Below are 18,943 nucleotides of genomic sequence, written 5' to 3'. Positions count from 1 at the left end.
AATGACTAAGGAAAATCAGTATACCGTATATACGCAAAAGAATTTTGTACCATCACTGAGTTCTCATCAGAAACTCAGTTCATTTCTTCAACAATAATCTTAAACGTTTTATTGCTATATCATTGCAAATATCCATAATGTTTAAAACTGAATTATAAAAAATACTTTCTAACACTATTGCAAAGTGTTGCTTCAGTCTTGCTACTGCCTAAATGAGCCATACTCAAACAATCATATTCCTGGTTCAGAATCTGGCTGCTACTTCTACATGCTGATACATAGGTAGAGATTCACTCACCTTTCCCTTAACAAACAGCTCTCCATGTCTTCATCTACAAACAATATAATCTAGTGGATAAGCCTGTGACATTAACTAAGTAGCAGTTTGCATAGTTTAGATTTTACAGACTGGAAATTGACAAGCACAAGTTTAACGTTAAACTGAGTGGTAGGACGGGTGGGAGTGATGCTGCTAATACTATTGACTGACTTTGCTCTGTCTCCCAAGTTGGCTTTTACTCCTGAGTCACAAGTTTATGTATCCTCTTGAACTCCTGCTCACTTCCAAATATAAACTTCAGGAATTGCAAAATGCTGAAAAGGAATAAAACCACCCTACTTGTGACACTGAGTGAAGACATGGACTGACCCTTTCCTAACCGAGTCTGTTTGAAATCAACTGTTTTGGTAAATCCTCAAAGATCAATTCCTGCTCCTGAATGGCTCAGCAAATCAAAGAGTGATGTCATTCTTTGAACAACCAATTTTTGTTGTTCATCTTATTCCATTAAGAGTTTAATTTTGATTTTCATTCTAAATCTGATTATGACTAAAATAACTGAGTGAAATATGCTGACACTTTAAGATGGAACATCTCACCTTTGAGCTGATGTATGTCAATTTTAGTTCTGCACCCGGAATTTTGAGCAATCGATGAAGCAGCCCCCTTACTTTCTGAATAGTCATGGAGTCTACGTTAGCCGGTAAAACACAAATTTCAGTTTATTAGCAAGTAGTCCCAATACTTAGAGTTAATAACAACATAGTCTTAAACAGGCTTACAATGCTGTAAAAGTTCTAAAGTGCTTCACAAAATGACAATCTGATAAATTCTGGTTTAAGAAATATTAGGGCAGAACTTGATCAAAGAGGTGAATTTTAGGTATGTATTAAGGGAGAAAAACAGAGATGTTGAAGGAGTAAACTCCAGAGCTTAAAATCTTAAACAGCTAGAGGCACAAACACCACTGATGGAACAATTAGAATTGTGAATGGAGAAGAGGTCGAATTTGAAGCAACTCAAATATCATTGGAGATGATAGGACTGGAGGAAGTTAGAGTGAGAGAGAGGGTTGTAGGGACTGGAGGAAGTTACAGAGAGAGGGAGGGTTATAGGTACCAGAGAGAGTTAGAGATGGAGGGTTTAAGGTCTGTCAGAGGTAAGAGAGGGAGGGAAGGCTGTAGGAGCTACAGGAGATTAGAGAAGGAGGAATGTAGGATCTCAAGGTGGTTAGAATGAGGGACGGTTGTAGGAGCTGAGAAGGTTACAGAGGAGGTTAGAGAGAGAGGGAAGGTTGTAGAAAGTTGCAGAGAAGTCTAATCTAAAAAAAAAGTCTAATCTAATCTAAAGAGTAAAAAGATGGTTTATGGTAAGGAGGTGAAATTAGTTTGCTTTTATTTTGTAGATTAGAAATTTCTTTCTTACCTGGCAGTTTCTTCTCCAAAAGTTTTTGGTCTGGGTTGTCTGGGCACCTAATGGTCAAAACTGTTGAGGTAAATTAGTAGACAATTTTGTCAAATCTGTCTTAGCACTCGCTTCATCTGTTTCCTCTCTGGGCTATGCTGAGCATGAGAAAGAAACAAGTTGCTACAATGCTTTCACTTAAGTAAGGTGCAACCCTTTCTTTCCAAAACAAAATAATCCTACAGATGTTCTGGATGTTTGTTAGTAGTGGACTCTCTCATGTCACTGTCCATTCCTCCAGTCTACATCATGGTAAAAGTGTTTGTTGCCACAGCAACTCAAGACCCCCTGAATGAACTAGAACACTGCACCACCACCATCCCAAGGACATTAGTTTTATATGTCCTTTCTGTTTTTCTGCACTAACCATAACAAAGTTCTTTATAATTTTGAAGACCTTTATTCAGTCACCCTTCAACCTTGTCCTCTTGGGAAAAATGCCCCAGAAGTTGAAGACTTTCCTGAAAGTTACAATCTCTCAGTTATGGTATTAGCTTTACCGGCAGTCCCTTGGTTGTGAGAGGGTTTTGTTCTGGAATCTGTTTGCATGTAAACAAAATGTATGTTGGGTCTTTAAAATTAAACCCCTGAATTGTGTCACATTTTTAAGTATGAGCGTTTGTTAAGTCACAAATTCATAAACTGGGGAACTCCTGATTTTTTTAGGAAATTCTGCAGTGTGTCTGTAATATGGAAACCAGAACTCTACATAGTACTCAAAGTGTCTTTTAATTTTTAGTTCAATACAAGGTTAACACAACTTCTCAAATCTTTGTTCTGTTCCTGAAGAAATGAACCATTGTGTCCCTTTTAACTGCCTTATAAACCTGTATCACGATTTTAATAACTTGTGCATCTATATTCCAGACATCTCCATCTTCTATCCCATTCAGAACTTTATTTTCTCAAGGAGTACACAGCTGCCTTATTAGCTTCCAAAGTCAGTTTCACAAAAGGAATCAATTGTTTAATGCCAAAGAAGCTTTCTGAAACAGCTTAAATCTCACTGCTGATGAATGTGCTCTCACCTAATAGCTGATCCTTTAGGGCAAACAACTTTTGTTGCTCCATTTCGAAAACTTCAGGAGGTCCAAACTCTGTCCAGGAAGAAGAAACAAGAAAATACTGTATGCTGATGCTCACTTCAACATGAAACAGTAATGATCTGCCCAATGTTTGACAACTGTTTAACATTTATTTGCTCTCTTCATGCTGAAACCAAAGTTTGGGTTAATTTGGCTGAGTCTGTTTTATTCCCTGGATGTTCAGTGAAGTGGGACCACTGTGAAATGGAGTGAGTATTGATGCCATCTTGTCAGCCATTCAGCTGGAGACTGGGTGTGACAAAGCAACATGACTTGCAGGACAAACTTTGTAAATAGATAGTTCGCTGGGTAAATGACTAAACCACCTCAATTACAATTTCAAGATCAGTCCCAGTGACTGATAGCAATGTGGGCTCTCAGTTTGATTGATACATGAATCACCCAATAAAATATTTATATATTCTTCCTGTAATTTTAAAATAACAGATGACAACAGCCCATGCTCATCCAGTTCGAATGACGCAAACTTCAGTAATCAGGTTTTAGATTTAAGTAACATAGGTTTTAGAGCTATTCAAGAGGGATACATTATTAGATGCTAAAATTTTGCCTAGATTCTCCCATTTTAGTTCTTCTTCATATTCCATTACTATTCTCAAATGATCAGAATTAAGCACACAACTCTATGGGTAGTGTCATTCACTCAGACTTAATCTAGAACATTTTAAAATGCATTAGCATCGCCTTGGCCACTGGAAAACGTTGTGCACATTTTCTTTATTCATTTTGGAGAATATATTTCTGGAACTCACCATCTATCTCAAGATGAGCAATAAAGGTGGTGGTGTAGGTGCTAATGCTAAGCAATCAACCAGGGAGTTCTAGATTTTTGACTGAGTGACGATGATGATACTACAATCTGTTCCCAAATCGGGAAGATGGGTGGCATGGTGGCACAGTGGTTAGCACAGCGACAGAGACCCGGGTTCAATTCCCGACTCAGGCGACTGACTGTGTGGAGTTTGCACATTCTCCCCGTGTCGCATGGGTTTCCTCCGGCTGCTCTGGTTTCCTCCCACAGTCCAAAGATGTGCAGGTTAGGTGAATTGGCCATGCTAAATTGCCCATAATGTTAGGTAAACGGGTAAATATAGGGGGTATGGGTGGGTTGCGCTTCGGCGGGTCGGTGTGGACTTGTTGGGCCAAAGGGCCTGTTTCCACACTGTAAGTAATCTAATCATGGGTGATTCGGAGACGAATCTCAAAGGATGGTGTTCTCATCTGCCTCCTTTCAGAATTTTCTAACACAAGAAGGAAGATTCAAACAAAAGAATGCTACCCTGAAAAGGACAGCCTTCACTTCAAACAACACAATATCACAATCATAGAGTCAAGAGTTGTACAACATGGAAACAGATCCTTCGGTCCAAGCTGTCCATGCCAAACGGATATCCTCAATTAATCTAGTCCAATTTGCCAGCATTTGGCGCAAATCCCTCTAAAGCCTTATTAGTCATATAACCCTCCAGATGCCTTTTAAATGTTGCAATCGTACCAGCCTCCACCACTTCCTCTGGCACCTCATTCCATACACGCGCCATCCTCTGCATGAAAAAGTTGCCCCTTAGGTCCCTTTTATACATTTCCCCTCTCACCTTGCCCTCTGGTCTTGGATTCCACCACCTTGTCTATTCACCCTATCCATGCCCCTAATGAGTCTATAAACCTCGATAAGGTCACCCCTCAGCCTCCGACTCTCCAGGGAAAACACCCCCAGCCTATAAAATTCTCTCTATAGTTGAAATCCTCCAATCCCGGAAACATCGTAGTAAAGTTTTTCTGAACCCTTTTCAAGTTTCACAGCATTCTTCCAATAGGATGGAAATCAGAATTGCACACAATGCATCAAAAGTGACTGAACCAATACTCTGTACAGCCAATTCTTATATTCAATGTACTGACCACGAAAAGCAAGCGTACCAAACACCACCTTCACTATCCTATCTACCAGATACTCCAATTATGAAACTGCACTCTTTGTTCAGCAACACTCCCCAGGAACTTCCCATTAAGTGTACCAGTCCTGCCCTGACTTGCCTTTCCAAAATGCAGCATCTCACATTTATCTAAATTAAACTCCATCTGCCATTAATTGGCCCATCTGATTAAGATCCCGTTGTAGTCTGAGGTAACCTTCTTCGCTGTCCACTACACCTCCAATTTTGGTGCCATCTGCAAACTTACTAACCATACCTCCTATGTTCACATCCAAATCATTTATATAAATGACAAAAAGCAGTGGACCCAGCACCGATCCTTCTGGCACACTGCTAGTCACAGGCAACCTTCCATTACCACCCTTTGGTCTTCAACCTTTGGGTCAGTTCTATATCTAAATAGCCATCATTCTAACCCTACTAACCATTCTGCCATGAGGAACCTTGTTTAATACCTTATTGAAGTCCATAAAGATCACATCTAACATTCTGTCCTCATCAATCTTCTTCATTACTTTTTTTAAAAAAACTCAATCATGTTAGTGAGACACTATTTCCTATACAGAAAGCCATGTTGACTATCCCTAATCAGTCCTTGCCTTTCCAAATACATATAAATCTTGTTCCTCAGGATTCCCTCCAACAACTCCCCCACCATCGATGTCAGGCTCACTGGTCTATAGTTCCCTGGCTTGTCCTTACCACCTTTCTTAAATAGTGGCACCATGTTAGCCAACTTCCAGTCTTCTGAGACCTCACCTGTGACTATCGATGTGCAGCACCACCTCCTCTGTAATATGGACATTTTTCAAGATGTTGCTATTTATTTCCCCATGTTCTAGATCTTCCATATTCTTCTCGACAGCAAACAGGATGCAAAATACTCGCTTAGTATCTCACCCATCTCCTGCACTTCCGCATGTAGGTGGCCTTGCTGATCTTTGAGGGGTCCTATTCTCTCCGTAGTTACCCTTTTGTCCTTAATGTATTTATAAAATCCCTGTGGATTCTCCTTAACGCTATTTGCCAAAGCTATCTCTTGTCCCCTTTTGCCCTCCTGAATTCCCTCATGTATACTCCTACTGCCCTTATACTTTTCTAGGGATTCTCTCAATCCCTGCTGTCTGTACCTGATATATATTTCCTTCTTATTCTTGACCAAAACCTCAATTTCTCTTGTCATCAAGCATTCCCTACACCCACCAGCCTTGCCGTTCATGCTAACAGGAATATACTGACTCTGGACTCTCATCATCTCACTTTGGAAGGCTTCCATTTTCTAGCTGTCCCCTGATCTGTGACGATCTGCCCCCAATCAACTTTTGAAAGTTCTGGTCTAATACTATCAAAATTGGCCTTTCTCCAATTTAGAACTTTAACTTTTCGATCCAGTCTATCCTTGTTCATCACTATTTTAAAACTAATAGAATTATGGCCACTGGCCCCAAAGTGCTCCCCCACTGACACCTCAGTTTAATTTCCTTGTCTTTTTGCCCTGCCTTATTTCCTAAGAGTAGGTCAAGTTTTGCAACTTCTCTAGTAGGTAAATCCACATATGAATCAGAAAATTTTCTTGTACACTCTTAAGTTCCTCTCCATCCAAGCTCTTAAAATTCTATGGCAGTCTCAGTTTATGTTAAAATCCCTTCCCACAATCACCCTATTATTCTCAGTAACTGAGATCTCCTTTCCAATTTGTTTCTCAATTTCCCACTGACTAATTGGGGGTCTATAGTACAATCCCAATAAGGTGATCATCCCTTTCTTATTTCTCAGTTCCACCCAAATAACTTCCCTGGATGTATCCCCAGGAATACCCTCCCTCAGTACAGCACAAATTGTATCCTTCATCAAAGCCTCCACTCCCTCTCTCGCTCCCCTTTCCATCCTTCCTATAGCATTTATACCCTGGAACATTAAGCAGCCAGTACTGTCCATCCCTGAGCCATGTCTCTGTAATTGCTACGATATCCCAGTCCCATGCTCTCAACCATGCCTCGAGTTCATTTGCCTTATCTGTTGGCATTTTGCATTGAAACAAATTCTAGTCATATTCCTACACTCATTAACTTGTGGTACCGAGAGTAATCCAGATATTATTATCTTTGACCTACTTTTTAAATTCCTGCCTAACTTCCTACATTCTCTCCTCAGAATCTTATCTTAAATTGTTTGGTCTCTCTCGCCTTTGAGAACATTCTGCAGTCTCACTGTTGGCTGCAGAAATGTCTGTCTGTGTTTCTGACTAGAGATACTCCTATCATAATCGATTGCTTGGAACTTGGCGTACCCCTCATTACATCAGAGCCAGGCTTGGTACCAGACACCTAGCTGTTGGTGCTACATTCCCCTGAGAGTCCATCACCCTCTAAATTTTTCAAAACAGCATACTTGTTTGAGATGGGAATAGCCACAGGAGACTCTCCTGCAGATAAACCAAACCTATCATCAGGTAGATGGGTTATCTCCCTCACTGCAAATGCCATCCATCACAGCCCTAGCTCCTGTAAGTTCCTCACTGCTTCTCCCATGTCTACAAGTACTTGAAAATCAAACAGCAGAGGCAGTAGCTGTGAAGGTTCACTGCTGGGTCGGAGAGCAGTGTAGGTTTCTTACTCGGTTGATTCACCTTCCATCATGTGGTCGCTACCTTTGTCTCCCATTCTTCTTTTTTACAGTGCCATTGTTTTGTTCTTTTTTCCTCCAAAGTTCCAAAACAATGCAACAGCTTATAAAACAGTAATCACTGCTCCTAGAATTCGAGGAAATCAGCTCCAACACTGAAAATACTTCAAAAAAGGAGCAACTCCTACTGTCACAATTTTTTCCTGTCTTCTATCTTGGATTACCCATCCTTATGAAAATGGGTAATTGAGGAATGTCTGGATAACTCACATAACAGTTGGAGATTGGGGAAAATCTGGACCTCAAACTATAGAGGGAGAGTGAATTTAATAAAACATAGAAGATAGAACAATACAGCACAGAACAGGCCCTTCGGCCCACGATGTTGTGCTGAACATCTATCCTAGATTAAGCACCCATCCATGTACCTATCCAATTGCCGCTTAAAGGTCGCCAATGATTCTGACTTTACCACTCCCACGGGCAGCGCATTTCATGCCCCCACCACTCTCTGGGTAAAGAACCCACCCCTGACATCTCCCCTATACCTTCCACCCTTCACCTTAAATTTATATCCCCTTGTAACACTCTGTTGTACCCAGGGAAAAAGTTTCTGACTGTCTACTCTATCTATTCCTCTGATCATCTTATAAACCTCTATCAAGTCACCCCTCATCCTTCGCCGTTCCAACGAGAAAAGGCCGAGAACTCTCAACCTATCCTCGTACGACCTATTCTCCATTCCAGGCAACATCCTGGTAAATCTCCTCTGCACCCTCTCCAAAGCTTCCACATCTTTCCTAAAGTGAGGCGACCAGAACTGCACACAGTACTCCAAATGTGGCCTAACCAAAGTCCTGTACAGCTGCAACATCACTTCACGACTCTTGAATTCAATCCCTCTGCTAATGAACGCTAATACACCATAGGCCTTCTTACAAGCTCTATCCACCTGAGTGGCAACTTTCAAAGATCTATGTACATAGACCCCAAGATCCCTCTGTTCCTCCACCTGACTAAGAACCCTACCGTTAACCCTGTATTCCGCATTCTTATTTGTTCTTCCAAAATGGACAACCTCACACTTGGCAGGGTTGAACTCCATCTGCCACTCCTCAGCCCAGCTCTGCATCATATCTAAGTCCCTTTGGAGCTGACAACAGCCCTCCTCACTGTCCACAACTCCACCAATCTTTGTATCATCTGCAAACTGACCCACCCTTCGACTCCCTCATCCAAGTCAGTTTGGTTTAATGAGCTGCACTTCCACTTCTGAGCACAAATTTGTAGAGCCATGTCCCACTCTAGACTACCCAAATATGTTATCTGGGCTGGCATTCCAGTGCAAAATGAAGTGAGATGAGATATTAAACCAAAGTCCCCAAGTAGGACAAGCAATTTATGAAATTGCTCCATTGCTTTAGGTCTTTTTACCCATAATACTTTGGACAAAATGTAGACTTTCAGCATCAGCAAAAAGTAAACGTACTTCACCGTTAAATATTTAATTAACAGGCCTTAGAGTGAAGTTAATACTCTACATCCCTAGAATAACTTTAGTTACAATTTCAGGTATCTTTAGAACAGAGACTGTACACCAGGCGGCATGGTGGCTCAGTGGTTAGCACTGCTGCCTCACAGCACCAGGGACCCAGGTTCAATTCCAGCCTCAGGCGACTGTCTGTGTGGAGTTTGCACATTCTCCCCGTGTCTGTGTGGGTTTCCTCCCACAGTCCAAAGATGTGCAGGTTAGGTGAATTGGCCATGCTAAATTGCCCATAGTGCTAGATGCATTAGTCAGAGGGAAATGGGTCTGTGTGGGTTACTCTTTGGAGGGTCGGTGTGGACTTGTTGGGCCGAAGGGCCTGATTCCACACTGTAGATAATCTAATCTAATCATAAATGAGAAAGCTGTCTTCAGTAAAATTTTAGTTCCACCTGGAGATGAGTTAAAACACAGTCTGATAGCAAGAATGAGATAAATGAAATGGGGACACACTCATCAACACTACAGTAAGGGTAAAGCACAGCTTACTGAATGTAAAACTTGTACAAATGGGCATTCCCAAAAAATGGGCACTGATTGGAAGATCCAAATAACTCACTGGTAAAATAAACCCAATGGTAAAATACACCAAAACCTCTCTGAAATCACAAACAGCCACAAATTATGAACTATGAACAGCCATCAATGCACCAAGCTTTTTTACAATTTAAAGCAGGTCAGTAAAAGCAAGAAGTTACATTGAGGAAGCTGCAAGGGGCATTCAGTATTATGCTACATAGTGTTGTATTGAATTCTCTCTTTTGGGGCAGTGATGGAAGAATGGGATTTCCCCTGGACCAGTAACCCAGAGAGCCAGGTAATGATCTGGGAACTAGGGTTCACATTTGACCAGGGCAGAATACAGTTAAAAAAATCTGGAATTAAAAGTCAAATGATAAGCATGGAATCAATGCAAATTGTTTTAAGAACCTCATCTGGTTTGAGAGATATTGTATAATAAGATATTATGTTACAGGCTCTCTTTATTAACCCACTCAACAGCTCACTATATTCATTAATATTCACGTTCATTTATTCATAACTCTTCACTACCCTCTTATTTGCTATAACACAGTTTCATTCATTCATTTCATTCATAAAACCACAGTTCTGTAGTATTCAAATTTAAAAACAATCCTTTCCAACCCATTACAGTATTTCCACACCTTATCAGCACTCAGAACAATGCCACCCCATCAAGTCTCCATGAAACATTATAATATTAATCAGCCTTTACCAACTATCTCCTGGACCTGAATAGATGAGTACCTGTTAAACACCTTTTAACTGGGGCATTACCCCTTTAAGAAACTAACTGACAAAAGAGCACGTACATGAAATTGCATGAATGAAAGAAACCCATCCTGGCGAATAGTAACTAAATCTCACCACACGGCTGCAGTAATCAGTTTGGTATCCTTTATTCTTTTTTATTATGATTTCTAACTTACTTAAAGCATATAGGCTAGTACTTTTACCAATATTTACTAATTTAAAGGACAAAAGGGCTTACACCACCTAATTATGCCAGCAGACCAGACACCCCATCAGAAGTAGCAGCCAGCATTTAGCATGTTTTAACCCATCTCCTGTCTCCCAGGATGGAAGGCCTTCAAAGATTTATGTACTATAGATAACAAATGTAACACCATAGCAATAAGATTTTAATATATGTAGGAACTGTGTAAAAAGGGGCACTTGTAAGAACTGTATTTTGGGATTCTATTGCCGCCTCGAACCTGTGCTGTGACTGCTGAATAAAGAGGCTATTTTCGCCACTCACTGATTTTGGTCGTTATTTGAACATAATCCCACAGGTTCAATAATGTCCTTATGGAAAGAAATCTACTATCCTACCTGGTCTGGCCTACATGTGGTTCCAGACACACAGTGATGATTCCTGACTGCCCTCTGAAATGGCTCATAATTGTATGAAACTGTGATAATGTAGTCTCAATGTTGTGAAACCGAATCGGTCTCTGCATTCTCCAAAGGCCCCTAACATCACAGGTGTTAGTCTTCAGTCAATTTGATTCTCACCAAAAATATCAGGTCAGAAGCAGGTGCCCAGTGGAGTTCCGTAGAGAACTGTTGGGCCCACAACTTTTCTTGTGCTACAATAACGATCTGGACAAAGGAACTAAAGGCATTGTTGCTGAGCTTGCAGATGACACAAAGACAGGTGGGAGAATAGGTAACGCTGAGGAAGCGGGAAGGCTGCAAAAGGATTTAGACAAAGTAGGAGAGTGGGCCAAGTAGCAGCAATTGGAATACAATGTGGAAAATGTGGGTTATGCATTTTAGTAGGAAGAATTGAGGCATAGACTATTTTCTAAGTAGGGAAAGGCCAAGGAAATCTTAAGTATGAAGGGACTTAACAGTCCTAGTTCAGGATTTTCCTAAGGTTAACGTGCAAGTTCAGTTGGCAGTTAAGAAAGCAAAGTTGAAAATGTGTTGCTGGTTAAAGCACAGCAGGTTAGGCAGCATCAAGGAACAGGAAATTCGACGTTTCGGGCCAGAGCCCTTCATCAGGAATTCCTGATGAAGGGCTCTGGCCCGAAACGTCGAATTTCCTGTTCCTTGGATGCTGCCTAACCTGCTGTGCTTTAACCAGCAACACATTTTCAACTGCGATCTCCAGCATCTTCAGACCTCACTTTTTACTTTTTAGTTAAGAAAGCAAATGCAATGTTGGCATTTATTTCGAGAACAGTAGAATACAAGAGCAGGGATGTACTGCTGGGACTATATAAAGCTCTGATCTGTCTGCATTTGAAATATTGGGAGCAGCTTTGGGCCATGTATCTAAGGAAGGATGTGCTGGCTAGGGTGCAGAGGAGGTTTACAAGAATAATCCTTGGAATGGAGGGCTTGTCATATGAGGAGCACTTGAGGAATCTGGGTCTGTACTCAATAATGTCTAGAAGGATTGCAGGGACTTCTGATTGAAACTTACAGCAACATAGCGAGGCCTGGATAGAGTGGACATGAACACGATGCTTCGACTCTTAGGAGCAACAAGGACCTGAGGACACAAAATACCGGAACCCCCTCCATATGAGCACTGTGGGTCTACCTACAACAAATGGACTGCAATGATTGAAGAAGGCAGCTCAGCATGACCTTTACAAAGATAACTGGGGTGGATAATAAATACTGGCCCAGCCACTGATACCTACATCCTGTTAGTGAAGAACAAAAATGTTGTATGATAGCACTCATTCCTCTGACCCATTCCAGAATGACACAATTCTGTGACTAAGCATTCCCTTGAGCAAAAGAATACATTTAATACATTTGTTCATCCTTATGTTCACTAAATAGTGTCTCAGTGGTAATCAAAACTAAACCTTGTCTAATTAAACAGGAAGATCAAATATCCACACATCTGCCTAATGCTAAATGACCTTCTGCTGTCTAAAGACAGGAATTCAGATTTCCTAACACCAAATTACCTATTCAAGTCTGTTCTGTCAATTAGCATCCCAAGATCGTTTTGCTTTATCATTTTTTAAAATCTCTTATCCAACAGAAATCAATTTCAACCTTGAAATTTTCTATTCAGTCATGCAACTTCTATCTTTGCAACCTTAATAGCTTTTTGGAGAAGTTATAATCAAAGGGGAAGCTGGTTGGTTAATGTAATCAGGAAAGGTCAGACAGCAATCTGATACATGAAAACACATTATCTAACTATTTACTCACTCTCAATGAGCGACTGATATCTAGGATGCTCAGCACAGAATTCCTTATTAGGCCTGTTTTTCTCTGGATCCTGGTGTCCTCCAGCCTTCAGCCAGTCCATCCCAAATTTCTTGCGATAGTCTAGCTCTGCTCCCTTCCTTTCATCAGCTGAAATCTACACCAACATTTCAATGTAAACAAAGAAACAGAGAATATTAATGTATAAGACACAACACTAAAACATGTAACAAATAGACCCATACGTCTTGAACAGTTAATTGGAAGCTTTACACATTCAAGATTGCAAGTCGATACAAGTTTTCTCAATTACTTTCAGTCATAAAGTTTCATTCAAATATTTTCTTAAAAAAAATAGAAGTTGTCTCATTTTGTAACCGAATGCTTCTCTGGTCACCGGCCTGGGAAAACTATGCCAACACTGACAGTGGGAAACATATGGCAGAGAGTTAATGGCCTCATGGGAGATAGAGTGTTCTCCAAGTGTGTCAAGGCAGGAGAGAGTCTGTACCAATTTAAAAGCAGAACATGGGATGGGGAGCAAGTTTTGTTTTGCAGTGAACCCTGTTTCATTAATTCCTCTCTGCCACATCTGGGATTAATTTTATGGAATCTCTTCCTCATGTACATGCTGGGAAAGTCACAATAAAAGAAGCTTTATTGGTTTCAACTGCGAAGATATGATACCAAATATTGTTTCTATATCCATATCCAGAGAACTCCAAAATAAAGTAGATTGGCTTAATTCACTCAGTGGCACTTAACAGTATGTGGCAACTATAAGACTGCCTGGTTGTACAGAACACTCACATTACAGCCTTTTTTCAGCTCAACTGACATAATCTAGTCTTCAGATACCTATCAATAAACAATTTGATTATTGTATATAATTATACAGCTGAGGTAGTAGCAGCCTGAAGAGATTTGAAAATACAGCCCTTGCAAGTTGCAAGGTATTTTCTTCAACCTCGCTAACGTAGAACATGCTTCCAAATAAACCTGTTGGACAATAATCTGGTATTGTGTGAGTTTTAACCGTAACGTAGAATAATATGACACAGGAAGAGGCGATCCAGTCCTCCTTGCCTATGAATTTTTTTGGGATAATCCAATAAAGTTCTGTTCTTTCCTCATTATCCTGTTAATTGCTCCGTTCAAGTATTTATCCAACTTTAAATGTTATGATCGTATCTGGTTTCATCCTTCTTCCAGACAACACACTCCAGATCACAGCACCTCAATATGTACAAAGAAATGTCACCTTAGGGTTCTTCTGCCATTCAAATTAATTCCATGTTCCCTGGTTACTGATCCTCCTAACACTGAAAACAATTTCTCTTTATTTGCTCTATCGAAGCCATTCAGAATTTTAAACACTTCCATTATAGGCCGCAGGATACTGTGAGGAACAAACACATCCTAGGCTACATAACGCAAGGTCATGACTCTGAGTTAGACTAATGATACATCTAATGACATCAGATATGCTAATTAATGAAATTTCCATAAGAATAATAAACACTAATGCTTTCAAACATGCAAATTCGTTCCAGGTGCACAGCAATAAACTGTCAACACCGCATATGCAAAATTAAACTTTCATTTTATTGATATTTAAACATAGCATACATGTTCCAAATATCATAACAAACTTCAATTTATGCTGGTTGGGACTATCAAGTCCCAAATTAATTGTCAAAACTTGCCTTGAAAAGGGAAGGCTTGTGATGATGTGTCAGGAGTTAAGGATTTGACAAGGTTGATGCAGAGAAAAATTTCTTCTGAATACCTTACTGGATTTATTAGTGACTATCCGCAATAGTCACTAATAAATCCAGTAAGGGATTCAGAAGAAATTTCTTTACCCAGAAAATAGTCAGAATGCAGAACCCGTTATGAATCAGGAGAAATTGAGTTGAATAGCCTGGGCATATATAAAGATGATCTGGATAAGCATACAAGGGAGAAAGGAGCAGAGGGATACACTGGGAGGTGGAAAGGAAAAAGGCTGGGAGTAGATTCTTGTGGAACATTAACATCTGCATAACACACAGTTGTTTGAAAAGGTCAGTTTCTATGCTCTTACAGTTCTATTTAATTTGGTATAAAGACACTTACCTCTGTTTTGTTTAATACACTCAGACGGCCTAGCTTTGCAATGATAAGCTGCCGCACTGTCTTCGCGTTCTTCTCACGCTCCACCATCGCGTAGTCACTAAATTTCAGCTGTTCCAGGCTCTGGAGCTTGTTTAACTCATTCACAGTTGAAAACTTGAGAACACAAAAAGACAGAGCTCCCTGTAAATTTTAAGCAATTACATTTTCCTCCAGCAAAACAGTGCACAATAATTCAGAACAGTGTAGCCTGCTGGGAAGAATAAGAACAGATTTCTCTGAGTCTGATTGCCAGCATTTGTGAAGAAATTGATTATTAGCAAATTTCTCAATTTAATTCTCATAGCTACTCAACGAATACGGTGTTACATAGAAGATAGGAGGAGGAGGCCATTCGGTCCTTCAAATCTGCTCTGCCATTCATCAAGATCATGGCTGATTGTCCAACTCAATAGCCTAATCCTGTTTTCTCTCCTTAATCTTTGGTCCCATTTGCCCCAAGTGCTATATCCAGCTGCCTCTTGAATACATTCAATGTTTCGGCATCAACTACTTCTGTGGTAATGAATTCCACAGGCTCATCACTCTTTGGGTGAAAAAATGTCTCCTCATTTCTGTCCTGAATGGTCTACCCTGAGTCCTCAGACTGTGACCCCTGGTTCTGGACACACCCATCAGCGGGAACATCCTCCCTGCATCTACCCTATCTAGTCCTATTAGAATTTTACAAATCTCTATGTCCCCCATTCGTCTGAACTCCAGCAAAACAATCCTAACCTCGTCAGTCAATCGCTCCTCAAAGGTCAGTCCCATCATCCCTGGAATCAGCCTGGTAACCACTCACTGCACTCCCTAAAGAGTGCGAGCATCCTTCCTCTGAAAAGGAGACCAAAACTGCACACAATATTCTAGGTGTGGTCTCACCAAGGCCTTGTACAACTGAAACAACATATCCCTGCTCCTGTACTCAAAATCTCTTGCGATGAAGGCCAACATACCATTTGCCTTCTTTACTGCCTGCTGCGCCTGCATGCTCACCTTCAGCGACTGATGCCAAAGGTTCATTAAAATATTCTCTGTAGTTAAAAAATATAAAACATAAATCAGTATTTTCCAATGACAGCAGAAAATGAATGACTTGTCATAATCAGTTAGAATACACCACCATCTGCAAGCTCCCCTCCAGCTACTCGCTATCCTGACCTGGAAATACATCACCGCTCCCTCAGTGTTACCAAGTGGAACTCCCTCCTTAAGGGCATTGTGGGTTTACCTATATTAAATAGAGGTTCAAGAAGGCAGCTCACCACCACATTCTCCATGGCAACAAGGGACAGGCAATAAATGCTGGCTAGCCAGTGACACCCACATCACATCGTGGGCAGAAATGTATATTGCCGTGACGGGGAAGGACGTTGAAGCGAATGGAATAGACATTGGTCAAAGTCAAGATCTGTGTGACATGGTGTAATTGAGTGTTCACGTATGAGAGAAAATCAGCAAGGATCGGTTGGATAATGTCACAAATGGTTCCAGTCCCTTCGGTTCTAAGTCCTCCCCATCCTTTCAAAATTGCTGCTCTCACTATACCCCTTAAAATAAAATCTCGATTCCTGTGTCCCAGCCTTTTCAGAAAGACTGGGACCTAAAACAAAAACATATAAATGAAGACATTTAACACGATAACAAAACAACCTAGAACAAGCCAAACAGAGACAAGCACGAGAATTCCTAGAAGCATAGCATTCCAACCGGAACTCTATCAACAAACACAATGACTTGGAGCTGAAAACGTGTTGCTGGAAAACACATTCTCAGCTCTGATCTCCAGCATCTGCAGTCCTCACTTTCTCCTACAATGACTTGGACCCCATTTACCACCCTCTGAGAAAAAGAACAGGAAATGACATCACCACAGGAACTGACCAACACAGAAAATAACATCACCAACAGAACAAAACCTAAACACACGAATAGAAAGCGGGTCACTAACACCAGTGCTTCACTGGAGGCTCACTGATAATGTTACCTAGTATGGTGATGAAACGTCTAAAAATGAACCTTCCAGCTCAGCGAACAAATCTACATCCAGAATCTCAACCTGAGCTATAAATCTTCTCAAAACTCGATAGTAAGGTGATGTCTTGAGCACTTTCAAGTATTTTTTCAGAAGATGATAACTATATGACAAGTAGAAAGCTGCTAATGTAGGTAAGGTGTTGTACTTGGCCAAGTATATCTATAGGCAAAAGTGACGACTGCAAATGCTAGAGATTAGAGTCGCGACCGTGGTGCTGGGAAAGCACAGCAGGTCAGGCAGCATCTGTGGAGCAGGAAAATCAACGTTTCATGCAAAAGCTCTTCATCAGAAATGAGGCTGAGAGTCTCGGGGGTGGAGAGGTAAATGTGGTGGGGGGGGGGCTGTTGGAGCCGGGAAGAAGGTAGCTGAGAGTGTAAAAGGTGGATGGAGGTGGGGGTAATGATGATAGGTCGGGGGGGGGGGGGGGGGGGGGGCGGATAGGTAGGAAGCAAGATGGACAGTTAGGATAGGTCACGAGAGTGGGGCTAAGCTGGAAGATTGGAACTGGGATAAGATGGGGGGGGGGGGGGGGGAAAAATGAGGAAACTGGTGAAATCCACACTGATGCAATGGGGTAGGAGGGTCCTGAGACAGAAGATGAGGTATTCTTCCTCCAGGTGTCATATGGTAAGGGTGTGGTGATGGAGGAGGCCCTGGACCTGCATGTCCTCAGCAGAGTGGCAGGGGGAGCTGAACAGTTTGGTCACGGCACGGTGAGGTTGGTTGGTGTGGGTGTCCCAGAGATGTTCTCTAAAGCACTCTGCGAGTAGGCGTAGAGGAGGCAGCATCAGGAGCAACGGAGACAGTAAATGACGCATGTGGAAGTGCAGGTGAAACTGTGGATGTGGAATGCTCCTTTGGAGCCTTGGACAATTGTGATGGGGGAGGTGTGGTCGCAGGTTTTGCAATTCCTGTGGTGGCAGGGGAAGGTGCCAGGAGGGGAGGGTAGGTTGTTAGGGGGTGTGGACGTGACGAGGTAGTCACAGAGGGAACGGTCTCTACAGAAAGTGGATAGGGATGGGGAGGGAAATATATCTGTTGGTGGAGTCCGTTTGTAGAAATGATGGAGGATGATGCGATGTATATGGAGATTGGTGGGGTGGAAGGTCAGGACCATGTGAGGTCTGTCCTTGTTGCAGTTGGAGGGGTGGGGTTTGAGGGCGAAGGTACGGGAAGTGGATGAGATGTGCTGGAGGGCATCAACCACCAATTGGGAGGGGAAACTGCGGTCTTTAAAGAAGGAGGCCATCTGGCGTGTTCTGTGGTGGAACCAGTCCTCCTGGGAGCAGATGCGGCGGAGACAGAGGAACTGAGAATAAAGGATAGCATTTTTGCAGGAGGCAGAGTAGGAGGAGGTGTAATCCAGGTAGCTGTGGGAGTTGATGGGTTTGTAGAAAATGTCAGTGTTGAGTCTATCACCATTGACGGAGATGAAGAGGTCTAGGAAGGGGATGGAGGTATCCGAGATTGTCCAGGAGAATTTAAGGTCGGGGTGGAATGTGTCGGTGAAGTTGATGAACTGCTCACCCTCCTCGTGGGAGCACGAAGTGATGCCGATCCAGTCATCAATGTAGCAGAGGAAAAAGGTGGGGAGTGGTATATTCAGGACATGATCAGCAGTATTTTCAAGTAAAATATCGACAATAAATTAAATTGGTGGCTGATTGCATACAGATGCTGTCAGTCAATAATGCAAAAAGGGATGTATGTGTTGCATTCTAAGTGGTCTAGCTTGGCTCAAGTCTTCCAAGATTGTGTCATCATTCTTATAATTGATGTGGAATTTGCAATTAACACTTTCATCAACATCTAAAGTGGTTATGCTACCAATGATGTAACCTTCATAGATTATCTTTCTCAGTGTTGATTATCTTAGAAATTTGAGCTGTTGAGCAATGTATAATGTGGGACTTGTGCCAAAGTTTTTTCTTTCTTTTGCTTTGTCCACTTGGAGGGCCTTGTAATTAAAAGCCACGATTAACTCCTAAGTGTTTTTGTTCAATTATCACATCTTCGTCTTATTGTTCTCTTTCGTAAAAAATATTTACTGCATAGGAACTAAGAGATAGTCATATTGCTTTGTCGTTG

The 18,943-nt window shown here is 41.5% G+C and overlaps 1 protein-coding gene across 2 annotated transcripts in view; it reads right to left on the bottom strand.

Annotated features, from left to right (window-relative positions):
* The window catches only part of tbce (tubulin folding cofactor E), a 67,287-nt gene that overhangs the window by 2,145 nt on the left and 46,199 nt on the right, over positions 1-18,943 (bottom strand). For both annotated transcript variants that reach the window (XM_060852633.1, XM_060852642.1), the window contains exons 12-16: positions 14,779-14,931; positions 12,664-12,817; positions 2,773-2,841; positions 1,706-1,765; positions 880-971 (exon numbers count right to left, since the gene is read on the bottom strand). In XM_060852633.1, coding sequence (XP_060708616.1) covers positions 880-971; positions 1,706-1,765; positions 2,773-2,841; positions 12,664-12,817; positions 14,779-14,931 — 528 coding nt within the window. The remainder of the gene's footprint in view (positions 1-879; positions 972-1,705; positions 1,766-2,772; positions 2,842-12,663; positions 12,818-14,778; positions 14,932-18,943) is intronic.

The sequence above is a fragment of the Hemiscyllium ocellatum genome, chromosome 3, assembly GCF_020745735.1.
Source record: "Hemiscyllium ocellatum isolate sHemOce1 chromosome 3, sHemOce1.pat.X.cur, whole genome shotgun sequence".
Taxonomy (NCBI): Eukaryota; Metazoa; Chordata; class Chondrichthyes; order Orectolobiformes; family Hemiscylliidae; genus Hemiscyllium; species Hemiscyllium ocellatum.
Note: the sequence above shows the minus strand (reverse complement) of the source record. Positions and strands in the feature narration are given on the sequence as shown.